Here is a 23161-nt window from a genome sequence, read left to right as displayed (position 1 = left end):
GAATATCAAAGATGGGAATCAGAAGACAGTTTTATGCTTAAAAGAAAAACACATTGACATTTACACAGTAGCCATGAAAACATGTAACCCTCACCCACATGGATATATTTCAGAGTTTTACATCAGAGTAGTTTCCTGCCTCATAAAGACAGCAGCCATGTATACTCAGAGTCAAAACGGTCTCACCTTCTCCGGCTGGACAGGGTTTCCTCATGTTCTGTGTGAGCCACCTTCCGTACATTCTTGTCAATGAAAAGGTCTTCAGGGTCATGAGCTGATCTATACTGTCTCTGTTGGGAATGGCCACAGAATTTGCTAATCTGAAAACGCAACACAAAAGCATGATGAGCTAAAGTGCAGCAAGCAACACACCAGAAGCAAAAGGCTAAGAGATGTACTGTCCACCACACGTATACATTTTTTAAAATAGCATGATAAAGATGCAGGGTAAAATTTTCAAAAGCGCCTCGGTGACTTGGGAGCCAATGTCACATTTACTAAGTGACTTAGGCACTTGGGAGTCAATAAGGAGTTAGGTGCCTAAACACCTTTAAAAATCTGGGCCTATGTCACACTTTTGAAAATCGGATGAAGGCTCCCAAGTCACTTACGCATTTTTGAAAATTTTACCCATTGTCTCATCCCAGAGGAATTTGTGGGGGTAACTTGTAAAGCAAAAGAACTTGGTGCAGAATAACAAGTATGTCAACCAATTTCTTCCACTGTGGAGGCTGGTCCTGGTTCTCACCTAGTAACAAAGGCTTTTTCTCAAATGATGAATGAGCCTGAAGGGAAAAGTCAAAGGATTATGCGTTTTGTGCCTCTCCACAGAAGTTCCTGGTCAGAAATATAAAGCTCTGTTTTCCAAGTGCAAGGTGTTTTTAACCTTTCTAACCTTTCTGGGCCAGATCCTCAGCCAGAGTAACTCAGTATTAAAGTCAACAGAGGTATGCTGAGGATCTGGCCCTTTGAGGGCTAGTTTTTCTTTTTAACAAGTCCATCTGAACAGCGCTCCAATCTTGGAAGTATGTTTTGCTCCAAGACTGAAACAAGCTCATAAAAGAGAATTGTAAAGATCACATAGTTCTTTGTAAGGATACCGGCCTTGTGGCATCGAAGGCAATGCACAGAGAGCAATCAGCTGTCAAAACCCCGAGCTATAAGCTTTTCCTGGCAGAATTCCAAACTGACAGGTTAAATATTCTCTGTGTTATCAGCCATGGTGCTTCAGAAGTTCCTCTGCACTTTCTTTTTGAAAGTCAGAGCAAAATAAGATACAGATACCAGGCCAGAGTTAAAGAAGAACTAATATTTCTGGTTGTCAACCCCTTTAAAAAGATCATTTTGTTTTCCTGTCACAATCAGTAGCAACTCCCCATGAGACCGTACGCCCCCTTTGATGCTTCACCTCTGTGTGGAAGGACTGTGCTTCCCTGAAAGCTCACTTACGCCCTCAAAACAGAGTTTGAGTGGGATCTGAGAGGAAAAGGGTGCATTTCACTCTTCAGGATGCTCTGGAGAGCCCTGGCCAGATGAGGGCATGCATGAGCCAACAGGCTTGTTACCAGAGCTGGGGGAACACCGCAGAGTTTCCCCACAAACATTCACTCCGACTGAAGAAATGGATTCACTGTGGCTGTGCTCGCTTGTTACTCACATGAACACCCCTGGAAAGCGCTCTTACACCAGAAGTGCTCTATTTTATATGGGATCAGCGCAGCAGAGGGGGAAGGGCCTCATGCATCCACTCTGGCTCACGCAATGGACATTACAGTATTGTCAATCTGAAGCATTCAACAATCACAGGTCAGGCTCCAAATAAACCATGAGACTGGCTTAAAAATCCTGAGATTTAAAAAAAAATAAATACATACATTTCAGGTTCTGTTTACTAGTCTTCCAGGTTTGCGAGCCTTTAGGATTCATGCTTTTAAGCAATCCACTACAACCATTGGGACCAGAAACTTTCATTTATTTAGGAACAAAAAATAAGCAGAAATTGGCATGTAAACACTAGACTCCAGGAGGTGGGGCTTTAAGTACAGTACCAACGAGTGCAAGACTCATGACAAACCAATGAGTTATCTGACTCATTTAGTCACAGTGTTGCTAATAATCTGCCTGCAGCTTTTGCAACTAGCATGGATTACATGCTAACTTTGCGAGAATGTGACAATGGAAAGTTTCAACTTAAAACTATTCTACAGCCAACCAGTGAATCCTAGGAACCACAGAGCCACAATGCCTAATTTTAGCCTATTGCTGCCTATGGGACAGAATTATGGTATGGAAAATGTGGCCAGAAATAACTAGAGATGAAAATCACCGACAGCATCCGCTGCTCTCTGACTGCTTGGTTTCCAGGCGGCCATAAGTTTGACTTGTTTGATAATGCAGGTCTCTCCACCAATGCAAGAAGACACCAGTTAAAGACAATAAATCTGGAGGGATAACGGGTTTCATGTGAGACCAACCGACTGCAGAAGTTTGGACTGGGTTTAATACTTAAAAAAATATATGTTCTAAAAGATAAAGCAAGAGAGAAGTAAATGACAGACTAGAAGAGTTTATGACAGGCAAAAAGAAGAACTGGTAGATGTGCTGGTTCTTTGAATTTGTCAGCCTCTGGTGATAGAAATTTCTATAGCATGATCAGCAGTAAAACTCTACAGTACCACCGCAGGCTAAAAGGTGGGGCATCTCCACTTCCCTGAGGCAACTGCATATGCATCAACCCCTAGTGTCTGAAGTGGCTACTGAGTGAGGGTTTTCCTCACATCAACATACAACCCTGATTCCGCAACCTGATTGCCCTGCACCTCTGCAGAGCCACACCAAAGTCCATGGAACAGGTGTCTGAGATCAGAGCTCAGTTTGAATTTCATATGCTGACCAACAAAAACACTTGGTACCATAAATACATTAAACAGCACGGCTGCAGCCAAATAATACTGCACGAACTCTTGTGTTAACATCACAAATTAGCTCATCAGACATTGATTTGATAACGGGGCAAGTAGCAAGAAAAGAAGTGAGGTGCCTCACGTACTCTCAAGTAGAGCCGGGCAGGGCGTGATTTTCCCATCCCATGAACGGTTGAGATTTTGAATTTTTTTCTCCCCATTTGGACACAGGATGAAAAGTTGAAATCTTAAAAATTTACATGAACTGATCATTTGAAAAAAAAATTCTGATCCGGTCAATTAACATGTCTTTTCAACATTTTGTTTCCATTTTGATTTTTACCTTTTTTAGTATCAGTTACCGGTAATTACTTTTCAAAATGAAAATTCATTTAAAATTGAAAAATGAAACTTTGGTTTGAAAACATCAATACAGGATGTTTGGACAATTAGAAACTCCCCACCCCAAACATTTTTCTAATCAGAAGATGACTCGAAACTGACCCTTTCTCAGGAACCATTTCGGTTTCCACAAATTGACATCCCTGCCCAGTTCTCCCCTCAAGAAAGCAGCTACTTTTGTCGCTCGGTAAGCACAGAACCAGTTGCACTGCTGTTGTGTGCATTATGAGGCAAAGATCCTCCCGTCAGAGCGCAGACCGCTCTAAAACAGCACCTGCGGAGATCTGTTCCTTATCCCTCTGTGGAAGAATGACAGGAAAGTAATAGATTGCTTTCCTATTCCAACTTCATTTAGCCCTGACCCTCTGTTTTCCTTGTTTACATCAGCGGACTTGCCAGTAAATCATAATGTGTTACTTATCGTGCACGAGTTCCACGGTTCATTCATGGAGACAACATGCTGACTTCATTGATTTTGTGATCCCCATTCTCCAGGCCTTCCCTATCCAGCTGCTCCTGAGAGGGTGACACTGGGTGAATGTCACTCAAGTTCAGATTGTGTTAGCACTGAAATTATTAGCAAATCCTGTTTCCAAGGGCAGCTGGGGGCCTGCAGTTAGGCTCCTAAATCTATACTCTTAGGACTGCCTAATTTATCTTCACATTGCAGTGAACTAAGCTAGCCAGCTGAACTACCAGTTAGCAACAAGCTCGAGGCTAAAAGCACACCCACTGCCTGGTGCTACCGCCACCTGACGAGCAAGCTGAAGAAGAGGTTAATTCCATTCTATTACATCCGACATTTCGTTTGGTAAATAAATTAGTACCGTCACCTCTTTCATTATCGAGAGCAGCACAGTTTGTTTGCCCACCAAATGCCTCATGCCTCACCAAATGCAATACAATAACGAGAAAGAGATAAACCTCCCAGGAACGTCACAAGCCTGGATCCTTCATTGCTGGTTTCAGGCGTACGGGGATGACATGTTGTCGCAGGTGCCTTTTCTGCCGCTCTTTTCCCCTTTCTGACGTTGTTCTTCCCACCGCTGCTGTTGCTCTTGGGGCATTGCTTCGTTGGTACTTAACTTTTTCCCTATTTTCACTCCACTGCTCTTTGAGCTGTTTCCTTTCTAGCCTTGCCAAGTCCCACGTGCCCAAAAATCATCTGTCAGTCCCGCAGAAAATCATGAAACTGGCTTAAAAATCATGGTTTTTTTAAAAAGTAATGCATTTGGGATCTTTTTATTTGTTATGTCTTCTGGATTTTGAGCCTTTTGGGTTCACAGTTTTCTCTGCAAGCATGAAGGCTAGAAACTTAATTTTAAAAAAGCTGAGATTCTCACGTAATCACATGACTCCAGGAGCTGGGGCTTTATGAAAGCAATCAAATACGATAAGACTTACAATAAAATAGCAAGTGAGTTAGCCATTCTGGCAGCACTCTCTCTCTTCTCTTGGACACACTGCGTACATATCCCTGCAGAGCCACATGCAGAACAAAACATTTCAAAACAGTTACTTTGCTCAACAGCAGTGGGCAGAAAAGTAAAAGAAGGGGACAACATGGATACACTGTCATAGCAGTGCCCATGTAATGCAATGTGGTACATAATTTTACAAAATATGGAAGGTCCACCACTATCCCTACACCGACAATAACGGATTTAAAGCAAAGAAGAGGAGCAGGTAAAGGTCAGGTATTTTAAGCAGTCATCTGTGAGAACTTAACTTTGATTTTTCATTGACACTGTGCAATTCCCTCTCCTTTCGCAGCTCTGTGCTTTGAGTCCGTGAACGCTATTGATCCTGACACGAGTAAGGCTGGATCAAGGACTTGATAAAAACACGCTGAAGCATAATGAAGGTGGGTGGGGGGGGTGCCAATTGCGTCATCCAGGAGAGCTCTTCAAAGACAGAAGGGGCCAGGCACCTGCGGGTCTCTAAGGCTTTGCCTACACTGGGGCTGTTCTGCGTGAGCAACGCTACCTTCATATAACTGCATTGCAGCAAACCTCTAGTGTACATGTGCTGCACTGGGGTGAAACCTATGATGGGGTGGCTCGTGCTCAGGAGTACCCATGCAAACCCTAGTTGGAAAGTGAGGTAACCCACATCAGTACAGTGGGTTTACACTAGAGGTTTGCACAGCGGCAGATATACCAGAGTGCAGAGGGAGTAGGGAATCAAATCCTAAACATCAGTGTAGACAAAGCCTGAGTACAGCTGCATCCCTCAAGTTAACACTTCTTCTTAGGACTTGTCTACCCAGAGAAGCTGTGCACAGCAAGCCAGGATGTGAATCTACAGCTCACTAGCTTGCCACGTGCTAACCAGCTGGGTGGACCCTGCTACCACACACTAAAAGTGTGCACTTTGAACTTTGATGTACTGCTGTCTGGCACTTTAAGCATATGGAAGCGGGGTCCACGTGGCCAGTAACGGTGTTGCAGGCTAGTGCACTGTAGATTCACTCCTCAGTTTGCCATGCACGAAGTTGGGGAAGAGCCAACATGGCTTTTGAAAAGGGAAATCATGCCTCACCAATCTATTAGAGGGTGTCGATAAGCATGTAGACAAGGGTGATCCAGTTGATACAGTATACCTGGACTTTCAGATAAGGTTCCATACCAAAGGCTCTTGGGCAAATTGGGATAAAGGGGAAGGTTCTCTCATGTATCAGTTATTGGTTAAAAGACAAAAAAGAAAAGGGTAGGAATCAATGTTCAGTTTTCACAATGGAACGAAGTAAATAGCGGGGTCCCTCAAGGATCTGTAGTGGGACTGGTACTGTTCAACATATTCATAAATTATCTGGAAACGGGGGTAAACAGTGAGGTGGCAGAGTTTGCAGACAATAAAAATTACTCAAGATAATTAAGTCTAAAGCTGACTGCAAAGATTTGCAAAGGGATCTCACTAAACTGTGTGACTGGGCTACAAAATGGCAGATGAAATTTAGTGTTGATAAATATCAAGCAAGACACACTGGGAAAAAATATCCCAACTCTATATACAAAATGATGGGGTCTAAATGAGTTGATACCACTCAAGAAAGAGATCCTGGGGTCATTCTGAATAGTTCTCTGAAAACATCTGCTCAGTGTGCAGCGGCACTCAGAAAAGGTAACATAATATTAGGAACCATTAGGAAACGGATGGAAAATATCATAATGCCTCTCTATAAATCCATGGTATGCCCACATCTTGAATACTGCATGCAGTTCTGATAAAAAGATGGATTAGAATTGGAAAACGTACAGGGAAGGTCACCAAAAATGATTAAGGGTTTGGAACAGCTTCCACATGAGGAGAGATTATAAAGACAGGGCCTGTTCACTTAGAAAAGAAATAGATTCAGGGGGACAGAGGTCTTTAAAATCATGACTAGTGTGGAGAAAGTGAATACGGAAGTGTTATTTACCCCTTCATATAACACAAGAACCAGCGGTCACTCAATGAAATTAACAGGCAGAAGGTTTAAAATAAACATAAGGAAGTATGTCTTCATACAACACACAGTCAACCTGTGCAACTCGTCGTCAGGGGATGCTGTGAAGGCCAAAAGCATAAGTGAGTTCAAAAAAGAATTAGAAAAGTTCATGGAGGATAGGGCCACCATTGGCTATTAGCTAAGATGGTCAGAGACACAACCCCATGCTCTAGGTGTCCCAAAGCCCCTGACTGCCAGAAGCCGGGACTGGACGACGCGGGATGGATCACTCAATAATTGCCCTGTTCTGTTCATTCCCTCTGAAGCACCTGGCATTGGCCACTGTCAGAAAACAGAACACTGGGCTACATGGACCATTGGTCTGACCCCATATGGCCGTTCTTATGTTCTCAAGTATCCCTGTAGACAAGCTCTACGAACAAGAGGCACAGCAAGCTGAATTTGAATGTTCTGCGCCCCTCCTGTTGACATTAAGGAAAATGCAAACTGGTACAGCCGAAAACTTCTCTACAAGCATTTGCAAAGAGAGGGGTCACTTTTTGTGAAACCTGAGAAAAGAAGGATGGTGCCAGTCATGGCTGCAAAAGAATGTTGTTTTTTTTAAAAACTAGTTCTACCATGGACTGCAAGCCTCACTGGGTCTGGTCAATTCCCAAACACTCGTCCCTTGTCTTCACTGCTGTGCAGTATGCTGGGTACCCATCAGCTACTGACTTCTCCCTCAGAGGAACCCCTGCACTTCCCTGGCTGCAATGCTTTGGGGTTCAACCCAGAACAGCAAGTGGTTGTGTCACCAGGTGCCCTGTAACCCTGGGAGCCGCTCTGCTGTGCAGCTTTGGCTAAGAGCCTGATGCCAACAGCCTGCTCACAGCACCCTGACCTCACCCGGGCTTCCACCAGCACGGTTTCACTTTGCAGGGTAACACCAGCATCCTCCCAGCCCTGAGTTCTTCCCCAAAACGGGTTTCTCTGCAGTGGTCAAGCCCCTCTTACCATAGTACCCACCAAACCTTACCAAGTTGGATGCTCCTTTCAATAGACATTACACAGCAGTTTATTAACTTAACTGGGGTTGACCAACCCTCCACTTCAATCAAAGCCCTGAGCTGGTTTGCGGTAAAAGTAAAACATATTTATTAACAAAGAGACACAGGTATTTGTGACACCAAGTAAAAGGAATATGGACAGAAAGGATTATAAATAAACCAAAGTAAAAACACACCTCTGAGGGCTGGCCTACATTGAAAACTTACCTCAGCATAGCTACACCTCACAGGGGTGTGAAAACTCCACACCCACGAGATGTAGCTGTAACAATCTAACCACAGTGTTGACAGCACTAGGTCGACGGAAGATTTTCCATCGACCTAGCTATTGCCTCTCAGGGGGCTGGATTAACTACAGTGATAGAAGAACCCCTCCCGTCAGTGTGGTGAGTGTCCACACTGACACGCTGCAGTGGTCCCTGCAGCTCTATAGCTTTTTAAGTGTAGACGTAGCCTCAGACTAAAACTCAACTTACCAAACTACAGTTTTCTGTTCAGAGAAGATTCTCTCACCTATATTCAGTTTCCAGAGACTTTCAACCCCCTTTGTTGAAAGGTTCCACATTTCTCAGATGCACAAGAGCTCTGGCCTCTTGTATCTGCCCAGGAATGCATTGTGTTCTAGCTCCAGGCATCATCAATACAAAATGGATTGTTGACTAACTCTCAGGGGCAGAATCTTTATTCCTGCTGATAGGGCTTGATCCAAAGTCCACTGAATTCAGTGTAAAGACTCCCACTGACTTTAATCAGCTCTGGATTGGTCCCATAGCGCATGAGCCACAGAAAACCAAGCTTGACTTTCAGATCACAGGACAATTAAGAGCTTGTAGTTTAGGGGAAAAAGTCATCTTACTCATAAATCAAGCAAATTTTATAAGGAAATCATTGCAAAACAATCCACCTGTAACTCCTAAAGCCATTGAGAGATTTGCTCTAGAGACTATAAGTGCATTTTAAAAGTAATTTTCTAGGAGCTATTTTTTAAAAAAATAATCAGCTTTCCCCTGGAATTGAAATGAGTGGACTGTTAGATGTTTGATATTTTACCTTTTTATTCAGACCACGAGCTTCACTTTGCTCTAAAGAATAACTTGCAACATTTGACCTTTGCTTAAACTTTACATGGAGTTTCCATTTGTCTTCTGTGTGAATTTCTCCTGCTTATAGATTCTTTTCCATGAAGGTACAGGGTTTTATTCCTCAAGGGAATGGCCTCATTTTTAAAGATTACCTCCTGCAATCTTCTCTGTTCTCAAGTTCACATATGTCATTTTATACCTATTTCTGAGTTTCTTCTGGGAGAAACTGCACATTAAAATGAAAAGCAATTAACCATTGGAACTGATTTGAATACAGTATCTTGAAGGATGATTTGAGAGAGAATTCTGCCACACACACAACTGACTGACACAGACGTCAAGAAAATGTGCTGTATTTATAGAACTGGATTCATTGCCCTCAGACTAGTGTTTATTTTCTTGCTGTTAGAAATCCAAAGGATTTCAATAAAACAAAGACCTTCCCCCTCTCCCCTGTTTTAGTGACCTACTTTATTAAATGTTAGATGTATTGTTAGCATGATAAACACAAAACAAGCATGTTCCTTATGTTTAAAGTTACCATAAAAGTGAACCTGAAGTCTATTACTCAAATGCTGCTATATAAATCAGATTAATTAAACTCCAAAAGTCTTTAAAACAAAATATAACATTGAAATGATGTGGTATAGAACATAAACTTTTTAATAGTAGTAACCAAGCACATTTAACATTTCTACAGGTGTAATAAAAATGCTAATATATGTTAATGTTTAGTCTGTGGTTAATGTTTTGTCTTGTTAATTTCCCCAGAGCTTTTATTGCTGATTTAAATCTACCATACTACTCAACTGATTGCATTGCTTTCCACAAACTGCATGGCACGCTCTCAAATGAATACTGATTAACAGAAGTGAATAAACACTAGGGCTAACGTTCATATTATATGCTTGTAATCATATATATTTTGTCATGAAGATGAGGTAGGCAGATGCTCCCCAGTCTTCCCCCCTTGACAGAAAATATGATTATGGGCATAAAATGAATGTATAATGCTTTATTTTAAGAAGCACATCATTATTAACTAATGATTGTTCTTCTCACACTGAGCACTAAAGCAAAAGACACAAACCGAGTGGGATAATCCAAATGTCGTCTTCTACAAACATTTCACTGGAATTCCCCATTAACTGACTCTCAAATGTTACTTACAAACTTCAGTGCACTGCAATTGCAGTGATTCAGATATCACTGCATAGATTACATAATGACAGGTTTCAGAGTAGCAGCCGTGTTAGTCTGTATTCGCAAAAAGAAAAGGAGTACTTATGGCACCTTAGAGACTAACCAATTTATTTGAGCATAAGCTTTCGTGAGCTACAGCTCACTTCATCGGATGCAACTTAGGGTTAGGGTTAGGGTTAAGTGAGCTGTAGCTCACGAAAGCTTATGCTCAAATAAATTGGTTAGTCTCTAAGGTGCCACAAGTCCTCCTTTTCTTTTTTAGATTACATAAGAGACAGTAGCCTAAATATTGGACACCAAATCAGGAATCAGAGGAAGTGACCTCGTCTTCACACCTAGGAATAAATGTTCAATAATACATTGGGCTTAAATAATGCAACACTAACCATGTCAAATGCATAGAAACACAAATGCTTAGAATAACACAGCTTCTGTCATGCCACCTCACGCAGTGACTCCTAATACACGCTACCAACATGCGCTACAGCTAGTCAGTGGCCATCACAGATATGGGACTAGGTTGCCCTGTAGATCATCAACACAGCTTTAAAACCTCCTACAGACTGAAGTGGGATTTGACAGGTACTAAATAGGAGGAAATATTACCATGCAATTCATTTTTATATAGCTCCTTTCATGCAAAGTAGACACTTCGCAGCTAGCCAGAGAAGGGGGGTGGGGAATAGAAAGCAGAGGGGTTTTAAGAGAGGAGGGACTCAGAAGGAGAGGAAAATATGTTCTTCTCAAATGGAGCAGCTTGAAGGCAATCACGTTTTTATTGCATTTATTAGGGTAGTGCCCAGGGACCCCAAACAAAGAACAGAGCCCCAATGTGCCAAATACTGTACAGAAAAGCCCCTTCTGATGATACATCTTTTCCCTGGCAAAGTGGGACTATCCTGCAAACAGCATGGGGAGCTTTTGGATTTACCCCTCTCCCTCCAGAGGAGATTTCATGGGCAGTTCCAGGGAAGCAGTTCAGGGAGTTTCTGGGTTAGTTTTCCCCTTCTTCTACAGGTTAAGCTACAAGGAGGTGATCTAGGGTGACCAGACAGCAAATGTGAAAAATCGGGACGGGGCTGAGGGGTACTAGGAGCCTATATAAGAAAAAGACCGAAAAATCGGGACTGTCCCTATAAAATCGGGACATCTGGTCACCCTAATGTGATCCTTCTCCTTTGAAGCCATGTTATGAGTGATTTCAGAGGAAGCAGGATCAGCCCCTGAGCGAGCAGTATCTAGCTCTTTCCTGGAGCCAGACACACTGTTAGGAGTCTGCAGTCTCTTACTTCAGCGTGGATGTCGGTCATGGACTAGCCAGCTGATCCAAATCTGCCCAATCTACTCGGGCCCTCCTTGGGTGGCTAGCCCGCAGCACCGCTCAAACCGCGACATCCGCACGGCTATTTTTAGCATGCTAGCTCGAGCAGAGCCACATTCCCAGCTGCAGTGTTGACATCCCCTAATTTATCAACATCAGAGTCTTCTCTAGCTCCCTTACATTGGGCTGTGTATGCTGTTAGCACAGCAAGCAGGGACGCGGGTTGGGGAACACTCGGCGCCTGTTAATTTGACAGCTAATGAGAAAGGCTTTAGTTCCTCAAGCGTAAGGAATGGGCTGCTCTGCACTTATCCTGCCACGCTGCCCAGATGCGACTGCTCATTAGGCTACTGCATATATTTGCATGACAATAGCACTGACATCCGAGAAAGAATTAAAAGGTTAACTGCATTAAGCATATGACAGAATCACTCTATTCTGGTGCCTATTTAAGGAAGCAAATTCAGTGAGTCAAAAAAGCAGCGCAGAACGCAAGGGACTTCTTAAGGGTTTCGAAAACCTGTACTTGCCTGTTGAAGCCAGATATCTTTGCTTCCACTGAATCAGGCCTTGAATAACTAAGATAGGTGTATAAAGAGATTCCCCTTCCATTTCTACTCCTGCTGGAGTTATCCTTCTCCTTAAGAGAAATCATGGCTCCCGAGAGATTCTCAAATCCTTAATTTCAGCTCTGCTGCCCCTATAAAGTCTGAAACCCCTAAACTCCCCTTGATTTCTGTGACCCACGTCTACACTAATTTGAGATTCTAACGGACTCCTAGACCGACCCGATTCTCCTACTGCAGAGGATGGACTTTTGTTCCAAGGACTGTGACCTCATTTTGAGTCAAACTTTTTTTTTTAACGTCTTTGATGTAAACAAGATTTTTCTTCTTTTCCATGTCTGCAGTATTCAGGGTTTAACTAAGGGAGAAAACTACCGTGTGTTTTAAAAGAAGGCCAGCTGAGACTTCTGCTTATTATGCTAAACTCCACTTATTTAATTGCTATCTTCTCTTCCCAACTACTTCCCAAAGCCGTGTGACCTAGGGCAGGGGTTCTCAACCTTCTTCTCTCTGAGGCCTCCCTCCACGTGCTATAAAAACTCCAGGGCCCAGCAGGGGTGGGGGGTTCGGGGCAGGGGCCTTGGGCATAGATGTAATTTGACTTCTATTTGGGGGGGTGGGGGTCCAGGGAGGGAGTGCCACCTCCAGCCCCTGACTCACTTCAGCAGGCCACCCACCTGTCTGCAATCAAAAATTATAACTCAAAGGTGGGGGGCTTAGTTCAAAAAGTTTGACAACAGCTTAGGGCGCAAGGCAGGGGTAACTAGGGGTTGTGTGACGACGGGGGTAACTCAAGGTGCAGAGAGGGGATATCTGGGGCTGTGTGCACACGGGGTGGCTGTGGGTGCAAGAAGGGGTGTCTAGGGGCTGTGTGCAGGCAGGGGGTAGCTCAGGGTGCAGGGAGCGGCGTATTAGGGGCTGTGTGCTGGGAGGGCTCCCCTACGGTCCCTGTTCCCGGCAGGATCTGCCAGCCACAGAGCCGGGTCTCCTCTGCAGAAGTAAAGAGGGGCTGGGACTCGGGAACTAAGTGCTACAATGATGCAAATACATAATAATAATGGTGAAGAGCAATTCAGAGTGTGAATGAGATCTCACCATTTCTCCAGGGCTCCATGTCGCTGCTGGCCTGATTATAAGGAGCACTTGCTGCTAAGAGATTTTTAATTTCTGGGGTTTTCTTGTCCTGTGGCGTTTGCATATTTGGGCAGCAGCTTGTCAGGGCAGAAGGCAGTGAGAGATTGCCTCTATCTCTATTCTATCTTTGTAAGTCTTTTCCTTTTGAGAGTGTGGGGCGGAGGACACCATTTTCAGTGTTTTAGATCCATTATGGATGCTCCTACACTGTTTTATGGTTGAATTCTATGTGGAGAGACTACGATAGAAATGAAGTGGTTGATGGGCTTGAAGAGACCTCACCCAGAGCCAACTCTTACAATGGCATTGCTAGCCTTGCCCTTGCTGATGTTTAAAACCCCAACTCCTGGACTCAGGTTATGTGAGAATTTCTGCTTTCATATAAAAAAAATACATTTCTAGTCTTCCTGGTAGCAGAGAAAGTCATAAAAACAAGATCCAAGTGCACCCTGAAGGCTCAACAACCAGGAGGCAAAGAAAAAGAGTCTAAACTTTATTATAATGTTTTTTTTTAAATCTCATTTTAAGCCAATCTCATAGTTTTTGGGAAACTGACTCCTCGTTTTTGACCATTTGGAGCTGGGAATCCTGGTGCCTATCCAGATGACTCCTGTTTGCAGAAGAAATCATCCTCATACTTACTACTTACACAGCACTTTCCATCTGTGGATCTCAAACAACTTTACAAAGGGGGAGGAGCAGCAGCTTGGTTCTTATTTTACAGTTGAGGAATCAGACACAGAAGCAGAATGATTTGTTCATGGTCATTCAATAACTGCCAGTTTAATTTCCTGCCCTCTATTCCACGTTTTGTCCACATACTCAGGCACGCTAGTTTAAATTTATGCTCATTGCCTTTCCCCTGCTAATATGATCAAAACATTCTTCACAAGAAATAATTTCATTCCAGTCCAGTCTGTTTTTTCCTATTATGTAGGTTGAAACAAAATATTTCCACTATCGCATCACAGCTTATTGCAGGACAAACGCATGCATTTCATCTTGGCCTGACAAGCCAGCTGTTCAGAGGAGATCTGCTGACGGAAATAAAAGTTCACAGCATTGATAATCATTGCAACCAGTATATTATGCTGCAAATGCAATTAAAAGCAAGACATTTGAAGTCAGGGTCTATTTCCTATAGTGCTTTTGCATTTGGTCACTGCCCTCTTTAATATCAAAATGTTGATATTTCATTTCTCATGGCTGGGGGCACTTGGCAAACTATGCAGCCTGTGACCTACCTGGTTATTCCTAGTATTTATCACAGGCAGATCCGGAAATTAGTATTTTAGCCCTGCATTCAGGAAAGCACTTGAATATGTGTGTAACTTTAAGCACATGCTTAAATATCCTTTTGGAATAGGAACATTTTTCTGAACTGGGGCTCCTTATTACAATATTTCCATTTTACCATTTTATTGTACATTGGCAGTATACAAGATTTAAGCAAATCAAACTGATGATATTTTGTCTCTTACCTTTTTTCACTCTTGCCCGACAGACTGAAACAGAATGAAGACAAGATGTGGGATTCAGAGGCAGATGTGGAAAAAAGAGGGACTAAGGGATTTGCTGTAACTGTGTGGAAAGAGGGAGGATTTATATTTACACAGATTTTCAAAGATGGGTAGGGGACATAGTTGGGTGTCTTAAGCCGCAAATCCCCTAGCTTTGAACATCTCAGCCTATGTTCTTAAAATTATCAGCAAAATAACCCACTTGTTCTGAAATGTGGACATGGAATAATGAAATAAATCTCCTGCGAGGATGTTAAATGTTTTAGATATCTGCACTGCTAGTTACAGTAAGAAAAGCACCCTCCTATCTCAACAGACAGAGAAACACAGCAGGAAATTCACCTAAGGGATTACTGGAGAAGTATCCCAAAATAACCTTCTGCTTTTCCACTTGCTGCCTGGTGCTAAATTATAGCATACAAAGTAAACATGACCAGACAATTATCCCTTTTGACCGTAGGTAATTCAGCACATGTTGCAAGTACAGCCTCTGTTAGACATGGTTGTGGAGCAACATATTTCAGACATCAGAGGGACAGAACACTAGGTCTATGAACCTTTCGGCCCAGATCCACTCAAGTATTTAGGCTCCTAATTTCCATTTAAATCAATGGAATTTAGGGACCTCAAAACCTTTCAGGATCTGGGCCTTCCTGACTTCTGTCTCACAGCAGGAAGCAGAAAGGAGAGGGAAGCTCGTCACAGTACCTGGGGGCAGATCACCTCCATGCAGAGAGGATAGCTAGTGTGGGAGGCAAACAGGTAGGTATGAGGAGGCAAACGGGTAGGGATGAGAAGGCTGCACTCTCACATGGGGACAGGAGTGTCAGGGGGTGTCTCTCAGTGCTTGTGAGGACTTTGGGGCAGGAGGGTCTGTTCCTGCAGGTGGGAGAAAGAGCATGGAAAGAGATACAGGAGACAAGTTAGCTATGGGTGAGTTTGTTACCAGTGGTGGTTTCCTTTGCACATCTTTTGTGCATTTCTAGTATTGTATCATCTAGATGCCTAGGGCGTTACAGGAGCAGTTTATAAATTAATCAGTTGTATTTCCCCACTAAAGAGCTGTATATTCCAAGCAATTTAAATTAAAGAGGAAAAGAAGATCTCTGTCATCTCATTCCATTCTGAAATGCGAACCAGACGTCTAGAAATGGGGTATGAGAGATTATTAAACAGCAGTGTCAACACGGTCACACAATCTGCTCTAGCTGGCCTGTGTTCATTAGCTCCAACACTTCCTCTCTGCTCCTCCATACAAAGAGTATGGGAGGTTTAATGATTCCAGTAGAAATACACTTTTAAACAACTAAATTACTTCATGGCTTTTTTCTTTTTAAACTGGATGGCTCCAGTTTTGAAAGCATGCGGCCATTTTAATAACGTAGCTAGCAGTTACCTTCTGTACACTCTTTATTATTGAATATAATCTTCAGGTAGAAGGGAAATATTCTCGGAAACGCAGCATTAACTTGTTCACCAATGACTTTAATAAGGCTCTTTTCAAATTACTGCTCATAAAACCACAGAGAAAGAAAGCTACTGATGATACCCCATCTTCTTAATTAGTTCTCTCTCTTTCTGTCGATTAACAACTTAATAGCAAGCGTACATATTTATATAAAACAGCTCAAGTGTGGCTTACCAGCTAAACTCTATCATAGCTGGCCATTTCATTACAGGCAAGTAAAAAGAGATCTCAGTTTTATATTATGTATCTGCACCCTCAGATGTATGTATGTATGAGAAGAGATGGGATCCACTTGACCAAGAAGGGGAAGAACATCTTTGCGCACCTAGGGAGGAGGTTCCATGGGGGCAGGTGACAAGAGCCCACAGGTAACTATAAAAAAAGTCGACCTGAAGAAAGAGTTCAGTGTTGGGGTGTGACCTGGAAAATTGCAACTGGGTCAAAGGAGAAACAAGAAGGAAATCAGTGGGGGAATCTGATCGATATTTTAGATGTCTATACACAAGTGCAAGGAGTATGGGGAACAAACAGGAGGAACTGGAAGTAGTAGCACATATGCTAAATATAAGTCAACAGCGTAACATTGTTGCTAAAAAAGCAAACATCCTTCTGGGATGTATTAGTAGGAATGTTGTAAGCAAGACATGAGTAGTAATTCTTCAGCTGTAGTCCGCACTGATAAGGCCTCATCTGGAGTATTGTGTCCAGTTCTGAGCATCACATTTCAGGAAAGATGTGGACAAATTAGAGAAAGTCCAGAGAAGAGCAACAAAAGTGATTAAAGGTATAGAAAAGATGCCCTATGTGGAAAGATTGAAAAAACTGGGTTTGTTTAGTTTGAAGAAGAGAAGACTGAGGGGGGACAAGATAACGGTTTTCAAATATAATAAAAGGTTGTTACAAGGAGGAGGAGGGTGAAAAATTGTTCTCGTTAATCACTAAGGATAGGACAAGAAGCAATGGGCTTAAATTACAACAAGGGAGTTTTACGTTGAACATTAGGAAAACCTTCCTAACTGTCAGGGTAATTAAGAACTAGAACAAATTGCCTAAGGAGGTTGTGGAATCGCTGCCATTGGAGGTTTTTTAAGAACAGGTTAGGCAAACACCTGTCAGGAATGGGTTGGTTATTATATAGTCCTGCCTTGAGTGCAGGGGACTGGACTAGATGTCCTCTTGAAGTCCCTACCAGTCCTACACTTCTATGAAAGGCAAAGCATGAAAGTGATCATGAAATGACAGATTTCATGATTCTAAGGAAAGGAAGAAGTGAGAGAAGCAGAATAAGGATAATGGACTTCAAAAAAGAAGATTTCAACAAACTCAGCCAACTGGACAGTAAGGTTCCACGGGAAGAAAATCTAAGGGAAAATGGAGTTCAGGAGAGCTGATAGTTCCTTGAGAAGACAAAATTAAAGGCACACACTGCAAACTATTCCAATGTAAAGGAAAGATAGGAAGAATAGTAAGAGGCCACTGTGACTCCATCAGGAGCTCTTTAACAACCTGAAGATCAAAAAGGAATCCAACGAAAGGTGGAAACATGGTCAAATTGATAAGGAGAAGTAGAAAAGAACAGCACAAGTACGTAGGGACAAAATCAGAAAGACTAAGGCATAAAACGAATTACACCTGGCAAGGGACATAAAAGGCAATAAAAAGAGGTTCTTTAAATACTTTAGGAGCAAGAGGCAGATGAAGGAAAGTGCAGATCCCCTTGTTACCAGGGAAGGAGAGCTAATAAGTGATGACATCAAGTAAGATGAGGTGTTTACTTCCTATTTTGCTACAGTCTTCACTAAAAAGGTTAATGACCCCAGTTACTCAATACAATTATTATTAACAACCAGGGGAAGGAATGCAAGCCAAAATAGGGAAACAGGTTAAAGCAGTGTCTCTCAAACTGGGGTCCATAGACCAGGGGGTCCGTGGGCCCTGCTGATCAAATCTTCCCTCTCCCTCCCAGCGCCTCCTGCATGCCGCTGTTCCCCGGCATGCAGGAGGTGCTGGGAGGGAGGGGGAGGAGCGGTGAGGGGGCGCACTCAGGGGAGGGGGCGGAATCATACCGAAGGCCACCGGCCCTACTGATCAACTCCTCCCCCTCCCTTCCAGTGCCTCCTGCACACCATGGAACAGTTGCTCCCCAGCATGCAGGAAGTGCTGGGAGGGAGCGGGAGGAAGGGGATGGGGGCACATGGGGGACGGGGCAGAAAGAGGCAGGGAAGAGAACTGGCAGGGGTGGAGTGGGGGCAGTAAGAGGTGGGGCAGGGTGGGGCCTGGGGGAAGGGGTGGAGTGGGGGGCTTAGGCGTCTGTGGCAAAATTTTAAATTTTAACAGTTAAAGAGTACTTAGATAAATTAGATGTATTCAAGGCAACAGGGTACGATGAAATTCATCCAGGGATACTTAAGAAACAGGCTGAAGCAATCACGGAGCCCTTAGCAATTATCTTTGAGAAATCCTGGAAGATGGAAGGGGTCCGAGAACGCAGGAGAAGGGCAAACAGAATATCTATCTTTATAAAGGGGAGCAAGGAGGACCTAGGAAGTTATAGACCAGTCAGCCTAACCTCAATACCTGGAAAGATACTGGGGCAAATTATTAAACAATCATTTTGTAAGCACCTGGGGGATAACAGGTTATAAGGAATAGTCAACATGGCTTTGTCAAGAACAAATCATATCAAACCAACTTTGTATCCTTCTTTGACAGGATTACTGGTCTAGTCAATATGGGGAAGCAGTAGATGTGATGTACCTTGATTTTAGTAAAGCTTCTGACACAGTTACGCATGATATCTTCAAAAGCAAATTATGGAAATGTGGTCTAGACTAAATTACTATAAGGTGGATACACAACTGGTTGAAAGACCGTATTCAAAGAGGAATGATCAATTATTTCTGTCAAACTGGAAGGGTGTATGTATTGAGTCGGATCCCACATGGGTCAGTCCTGGGTCCGGTACTATTCAATATTTTCATTAATGACTTGAATAATGGACTGGAGAGTACGCTTATAAAATTTTCAGATGACACCAAGCTAGGAGGGGTAGCAAGCACTTTGGAGGACAGGATTAGAATTCAAAATGACCTTAACAAATTGGAGAATTGGTTTGAATTCAACAAGTGAAATTCAGTAAAGAGAAGTGCAAAGTACTTCACTTAGGCAGGAAAAATTAAATGCACAATTACAAAATGGGGAATAACTGGCTAGGTGGTAATACTGCTGACAAGGATCTAGGGGTTATAGTGAACCACAAACTGAATACGAGTCAACAACATGAGGCAGCTGCAAAGAAGATTAATATGATTCTGGGATGTATTAACAGGTGTAAGACACAGTAGGTGCTGACCAAAGCTGCCAGGATCCCTTTTCAACCGGGTGTTCCAGTCCAAAACCAAACACCTGGTCACCCTATTTGGGGTGCTTGTTCCTCTCATTATTCTGAGGTATGCTTCCCAAATAAAGCCTAAAATAGAAGTGTCGCAATTGTGAATAATGCAAAATAGTAAAAATCTCAGTACAGCGATTAGCTGCTGGTAAAATTAATCCATTCAGGGCCAAGGAAGGTCTTATCAAAACCCTACATTCAACAGAAAAAAAAAGAAGGAACTTATGGAAAAAGATTTTTCTTATGTTTGAAGCTACCAGATCTATATAAAAATATTTTTTCTTAAAATTGGTTCCAGTCTAATCCAATTAAAGGTCAGTACAGAGATAATGTACTGAAAATGTGGCACACAAGGTACAAAAGACGTATTAGATTTTTCACGATAAAGGGATTCATTCTTTTTTCAAAGACAAATCCAGTTTATTGAAAATGTAAATAATTATTTTATACAAATGTTTCTCTCTTAGGGGCTTTTTTCAGACTTTGTTGTCACACATCTTGTTTTCATGTGTTCCGTAGTTAGTACAACTGAATTACAGAATGACATACAACATTAGATTAGGTTCTGCTTGATTGAACATATCTTTATAATGGAAAGCTTGCATGTTTTAACCTTGTTACGGTGCTGTCTCGCATAGGGGATTAAGACATAAAAAGTGACTCACACTTAACAGCACGCTATTTGCGTGCAACTGTTTTGGAAGATGGATTTGACTTTCTTATAGCACCTTTATTAACTCTATCAACCTGTAAGTAATAAACCCAATTGGCAACAGTGAATTCCAGTAAATCAGTATTAGTTACATGATTCAGGACTGAGAGGAAAAACCTCAGTGATAAAGTGGAATTTTAAATCTGTGTGTATCTTTTTAGCCACAACTCAGTTCGCACGTTGCCCATGACATTTCCCACCTGTCCATTATTGAGGAAAATTTTATTGCAGGGTTTTTGGGATTGAAAACATGCATGCGTATCTTCTACCCTTGCAATACCAGCCAGCCACTTTTCTGGCGTGCCCCTCCCCGCTGCCTCTGTCAGGGCAATTGTCAGGCTGACCAGCTGGAAAATAGCACTTTGCACAGATAGCACTTTCCATCTGAAGCTATCCAAGGGCTTTACATTCCTGAATTAATTACAGCTGCTCAACCTACCTCTGGCCAGTTCTGAACGATTCTGGCCTTTCTGCAATACCACACATTGCAGTCATTGCTTAGGCAGCCTGCCACCCCAGGGGCACTTCACCTGACGGAGGGCAGACAGCTAGCGGGCTATGGCTCCACTCCCTCCATGTGGGCCGGCAGCGCTGAGGGGATGACGACGCAGGGGTGTTCTGTGCCGTGCTCCCCTTCCCGGACATCAGGGGAATTCTAGGCAGCGTTGGATCTCTCTGAGGAAGAAGGCCTCTCGCGCGCTCCCTAGCATGGGGCAGCTCTGCAGGCTAGGCCACAGCAGACGGATACCAATGGGTTCAGACTGAGGTTACTCATCAGAGCTGCCGCAGCCTCCCCATTATAACTCCAGGTGGGATTCTAGACTCCTGCCCAGCAACAATGGCCTGAGGGGTGTGGGGGAATCCAGCCCAGAGACAGGGCACCAGCACAAACTAGTGCTGCCCATGAGGTGTGCTCCCACTCACCAGCGTATCGTCACAGCTCACAGACCCACTGGCCATAAACTGCTGCTCCCCCTTCTTGTAGAGAACACCAACCGTGGAGCTCTTCACCCTCAAGGGCACACGGGGGCTGAGTTCCCCTGCACAGCCTACCCCACTTCCTTGTGCCCCACACAGTGGAACGGAGCCACTTACGCTGCATTTTGATCCCACTCAAGCTGCAGTGGGACCCGGACCATCAGACCTTTCAAACTTGACTCGTCTTTGACAAAGCTTCTTGTTAGGTGTGGGCCAGTTTCTGCCACTGGCTTCCACTGACCTCCCTGGGCGCTTGTGACAATTCCAATTTGTCCCCATGCATCTGTCCCTGATCATTGCCTTGTGGTGGGCACGATACATGCAAGAACCCGGTCTCTAATTCAATTTTCCCACAACCATCTTCAGCCTGCTCCAGCCATAGGGGTGACTGGGCGCTCCGGTCGGGTCACTTTAACACATTCAGCTCCGCCCAGGGTAACAGAGGGTACAGCTGCACTGTAAAAAAAACATGACAGCAAATCTCAGAGCCTGGGTCAACTGACTCGAGATTGCACTACGGAGCTAAAAATAGCAGTGTAGACATGCCTGTGCAGGCTGGAGCCTGGGCTCTGAAACCCAGCCGGGGGTTGAGGCAGGTGGGTCTCATAGCGCAGCTTCTGGCCCAAGCTACTCTTAACCCCATAGCGCCAAGCTACATCAGTTGGCCCGGACTCTGAGACTCACTGCTGCAGGGGGTTTTTTGCAGTGTAGACAGACCCTGAGTCACTTGGTCCAAATCCCAAAAACACACTAAACCAAAGTCCAGATGGGCTCAGCGTCAGCCCCTTCCATGCAGGTAGACACCCAGCTCCAATAGCTGTTCATTCGGTGACTGGCTCCCATGGCTCTTCTCCAGCCAAATCGTCTAGGCCAGCCCAACCTGCTCCCGAGGGATCCAGCAGGTCACAATCCGCCCCGTGCCTGAGCCAGACCCCGTATCCCACACAAACGCAGCCTGTCTGCTTTCCTTTGCCAACAGCCCTCGACTGCTGGGTTTCCTCCGCTTATGTCAAACACGGAGCTCGGCTCTAGTCGGGCCCGGCTAAATGAGCTCAGGGCTGCTCTTTAAGGCCTTCCTAGCAGGTGCGGTGTTTGTCTATCCCATCACAGAGCTCCGGTCATGGCTTCTGAGCTCAAGGCATACATCCACCAGCAAGATTTGCTCCTTCACTATTAAAATAGAACAAGAATCAAATGAGACCTTAGATGTGCCTGTGCAATCCCACTGATTACACAGGGCTGAGCAGCAGTACGAGGGGAACACCTATATGGCTCGACCTGCTTAAAGGTAGATGTGTTGAGCTAAATACTAAACCCAGCTTGTAACCTTATAAACATGTTTGTTCTTTTCATACAGAATCATACAAGTGACACAAAGCACCCAGTCAATGGCTTTTATTGTCTTTACATAAGAAACACTAGGTCAGCTTCATCCCTGCTGTAACTTCATTGGAGACAATATTACCATCGCTAACATCAGTTTTTATGCTACGCTGGCTATTTCTGCCCTGGAGATTCCTCATCTATTTCTTGCTATACTGGCTTGAAAAGATCAAAGGACACAGCCTTCTCAGGGGCTTGGCACTGGGCCAGACTAACTCTTGATTATTTTATTTTAGCCAACATTTCTCTTTCATTCTGAAAGGCATAAAGAAGCTATTGCAATTGGACGTCTTCACTTGCGGTTGCTTAGAACCTCAATAGTGTTTAGCTTTGACAACCGAACGAAATGGGCACCGTTTTTCCCCTCGCTACCTCATATAAAAACCAAAAAGTGGTGGGATGTAATATGAGAACGGCATGCTAGCAATCCATAGCCACCATCAGAAAGAGCTGCTGAAAAATCCAGGCCCAGATCCTGGAAGATGTTCCATTCCACTGCAAGATAATAGCAGTGGAGGACACTCAGCACCTCACAGGATCAGACAGACCCCTTAAAGCCTACCACAGCCTACTGGTAAGAGATAACAGCATAAGTTAGTTA

General features: G+C 43.6%; 1 protein-coding gene across 3 annotated transcripts in view; it reads right to left on the bottom strand.

The window, feature by feature from the left end:
* The window catches only part of GPC3 (glypican 3), a 279330-nt gene that overhangs the window by 99416 nt on the left and 156753 nt on the right, over positions 1 to 23161 (bottom strand). For all 3 annotated transcript variants that reach the window (XM_048863254.2, XM_048863253.2, XM_075132579.1), the window contains one exon: positions 187 to 320. In XM_048863254.2, coding sequence (XP_048719211.1) covers positions 187 to 320 — 134 coding nt within the window. The remainder of the gene's footprint in view (positions 1 to 186; positions 321 to 23161) is intronic.

Source organism: Caretta caretta, chromosome 9 (genome assembly GCF_965140235.1).
Source record: "Caretta caretta isolate rCarCar2 chromosome 9, rCarCar1.hap1, whole genome shotgun sequence".
NCBI classification, from domain to species: domain Eukaryota; kingdom Metazoa; phylum Chordata; order Testudines; family Cheloniidae; genus Caretta; species Caretta caretta.
Note: the sequence above shows the minus strand (reverse complement) of the source record. Positions and strands in the feature narration are given on the sequence as shown.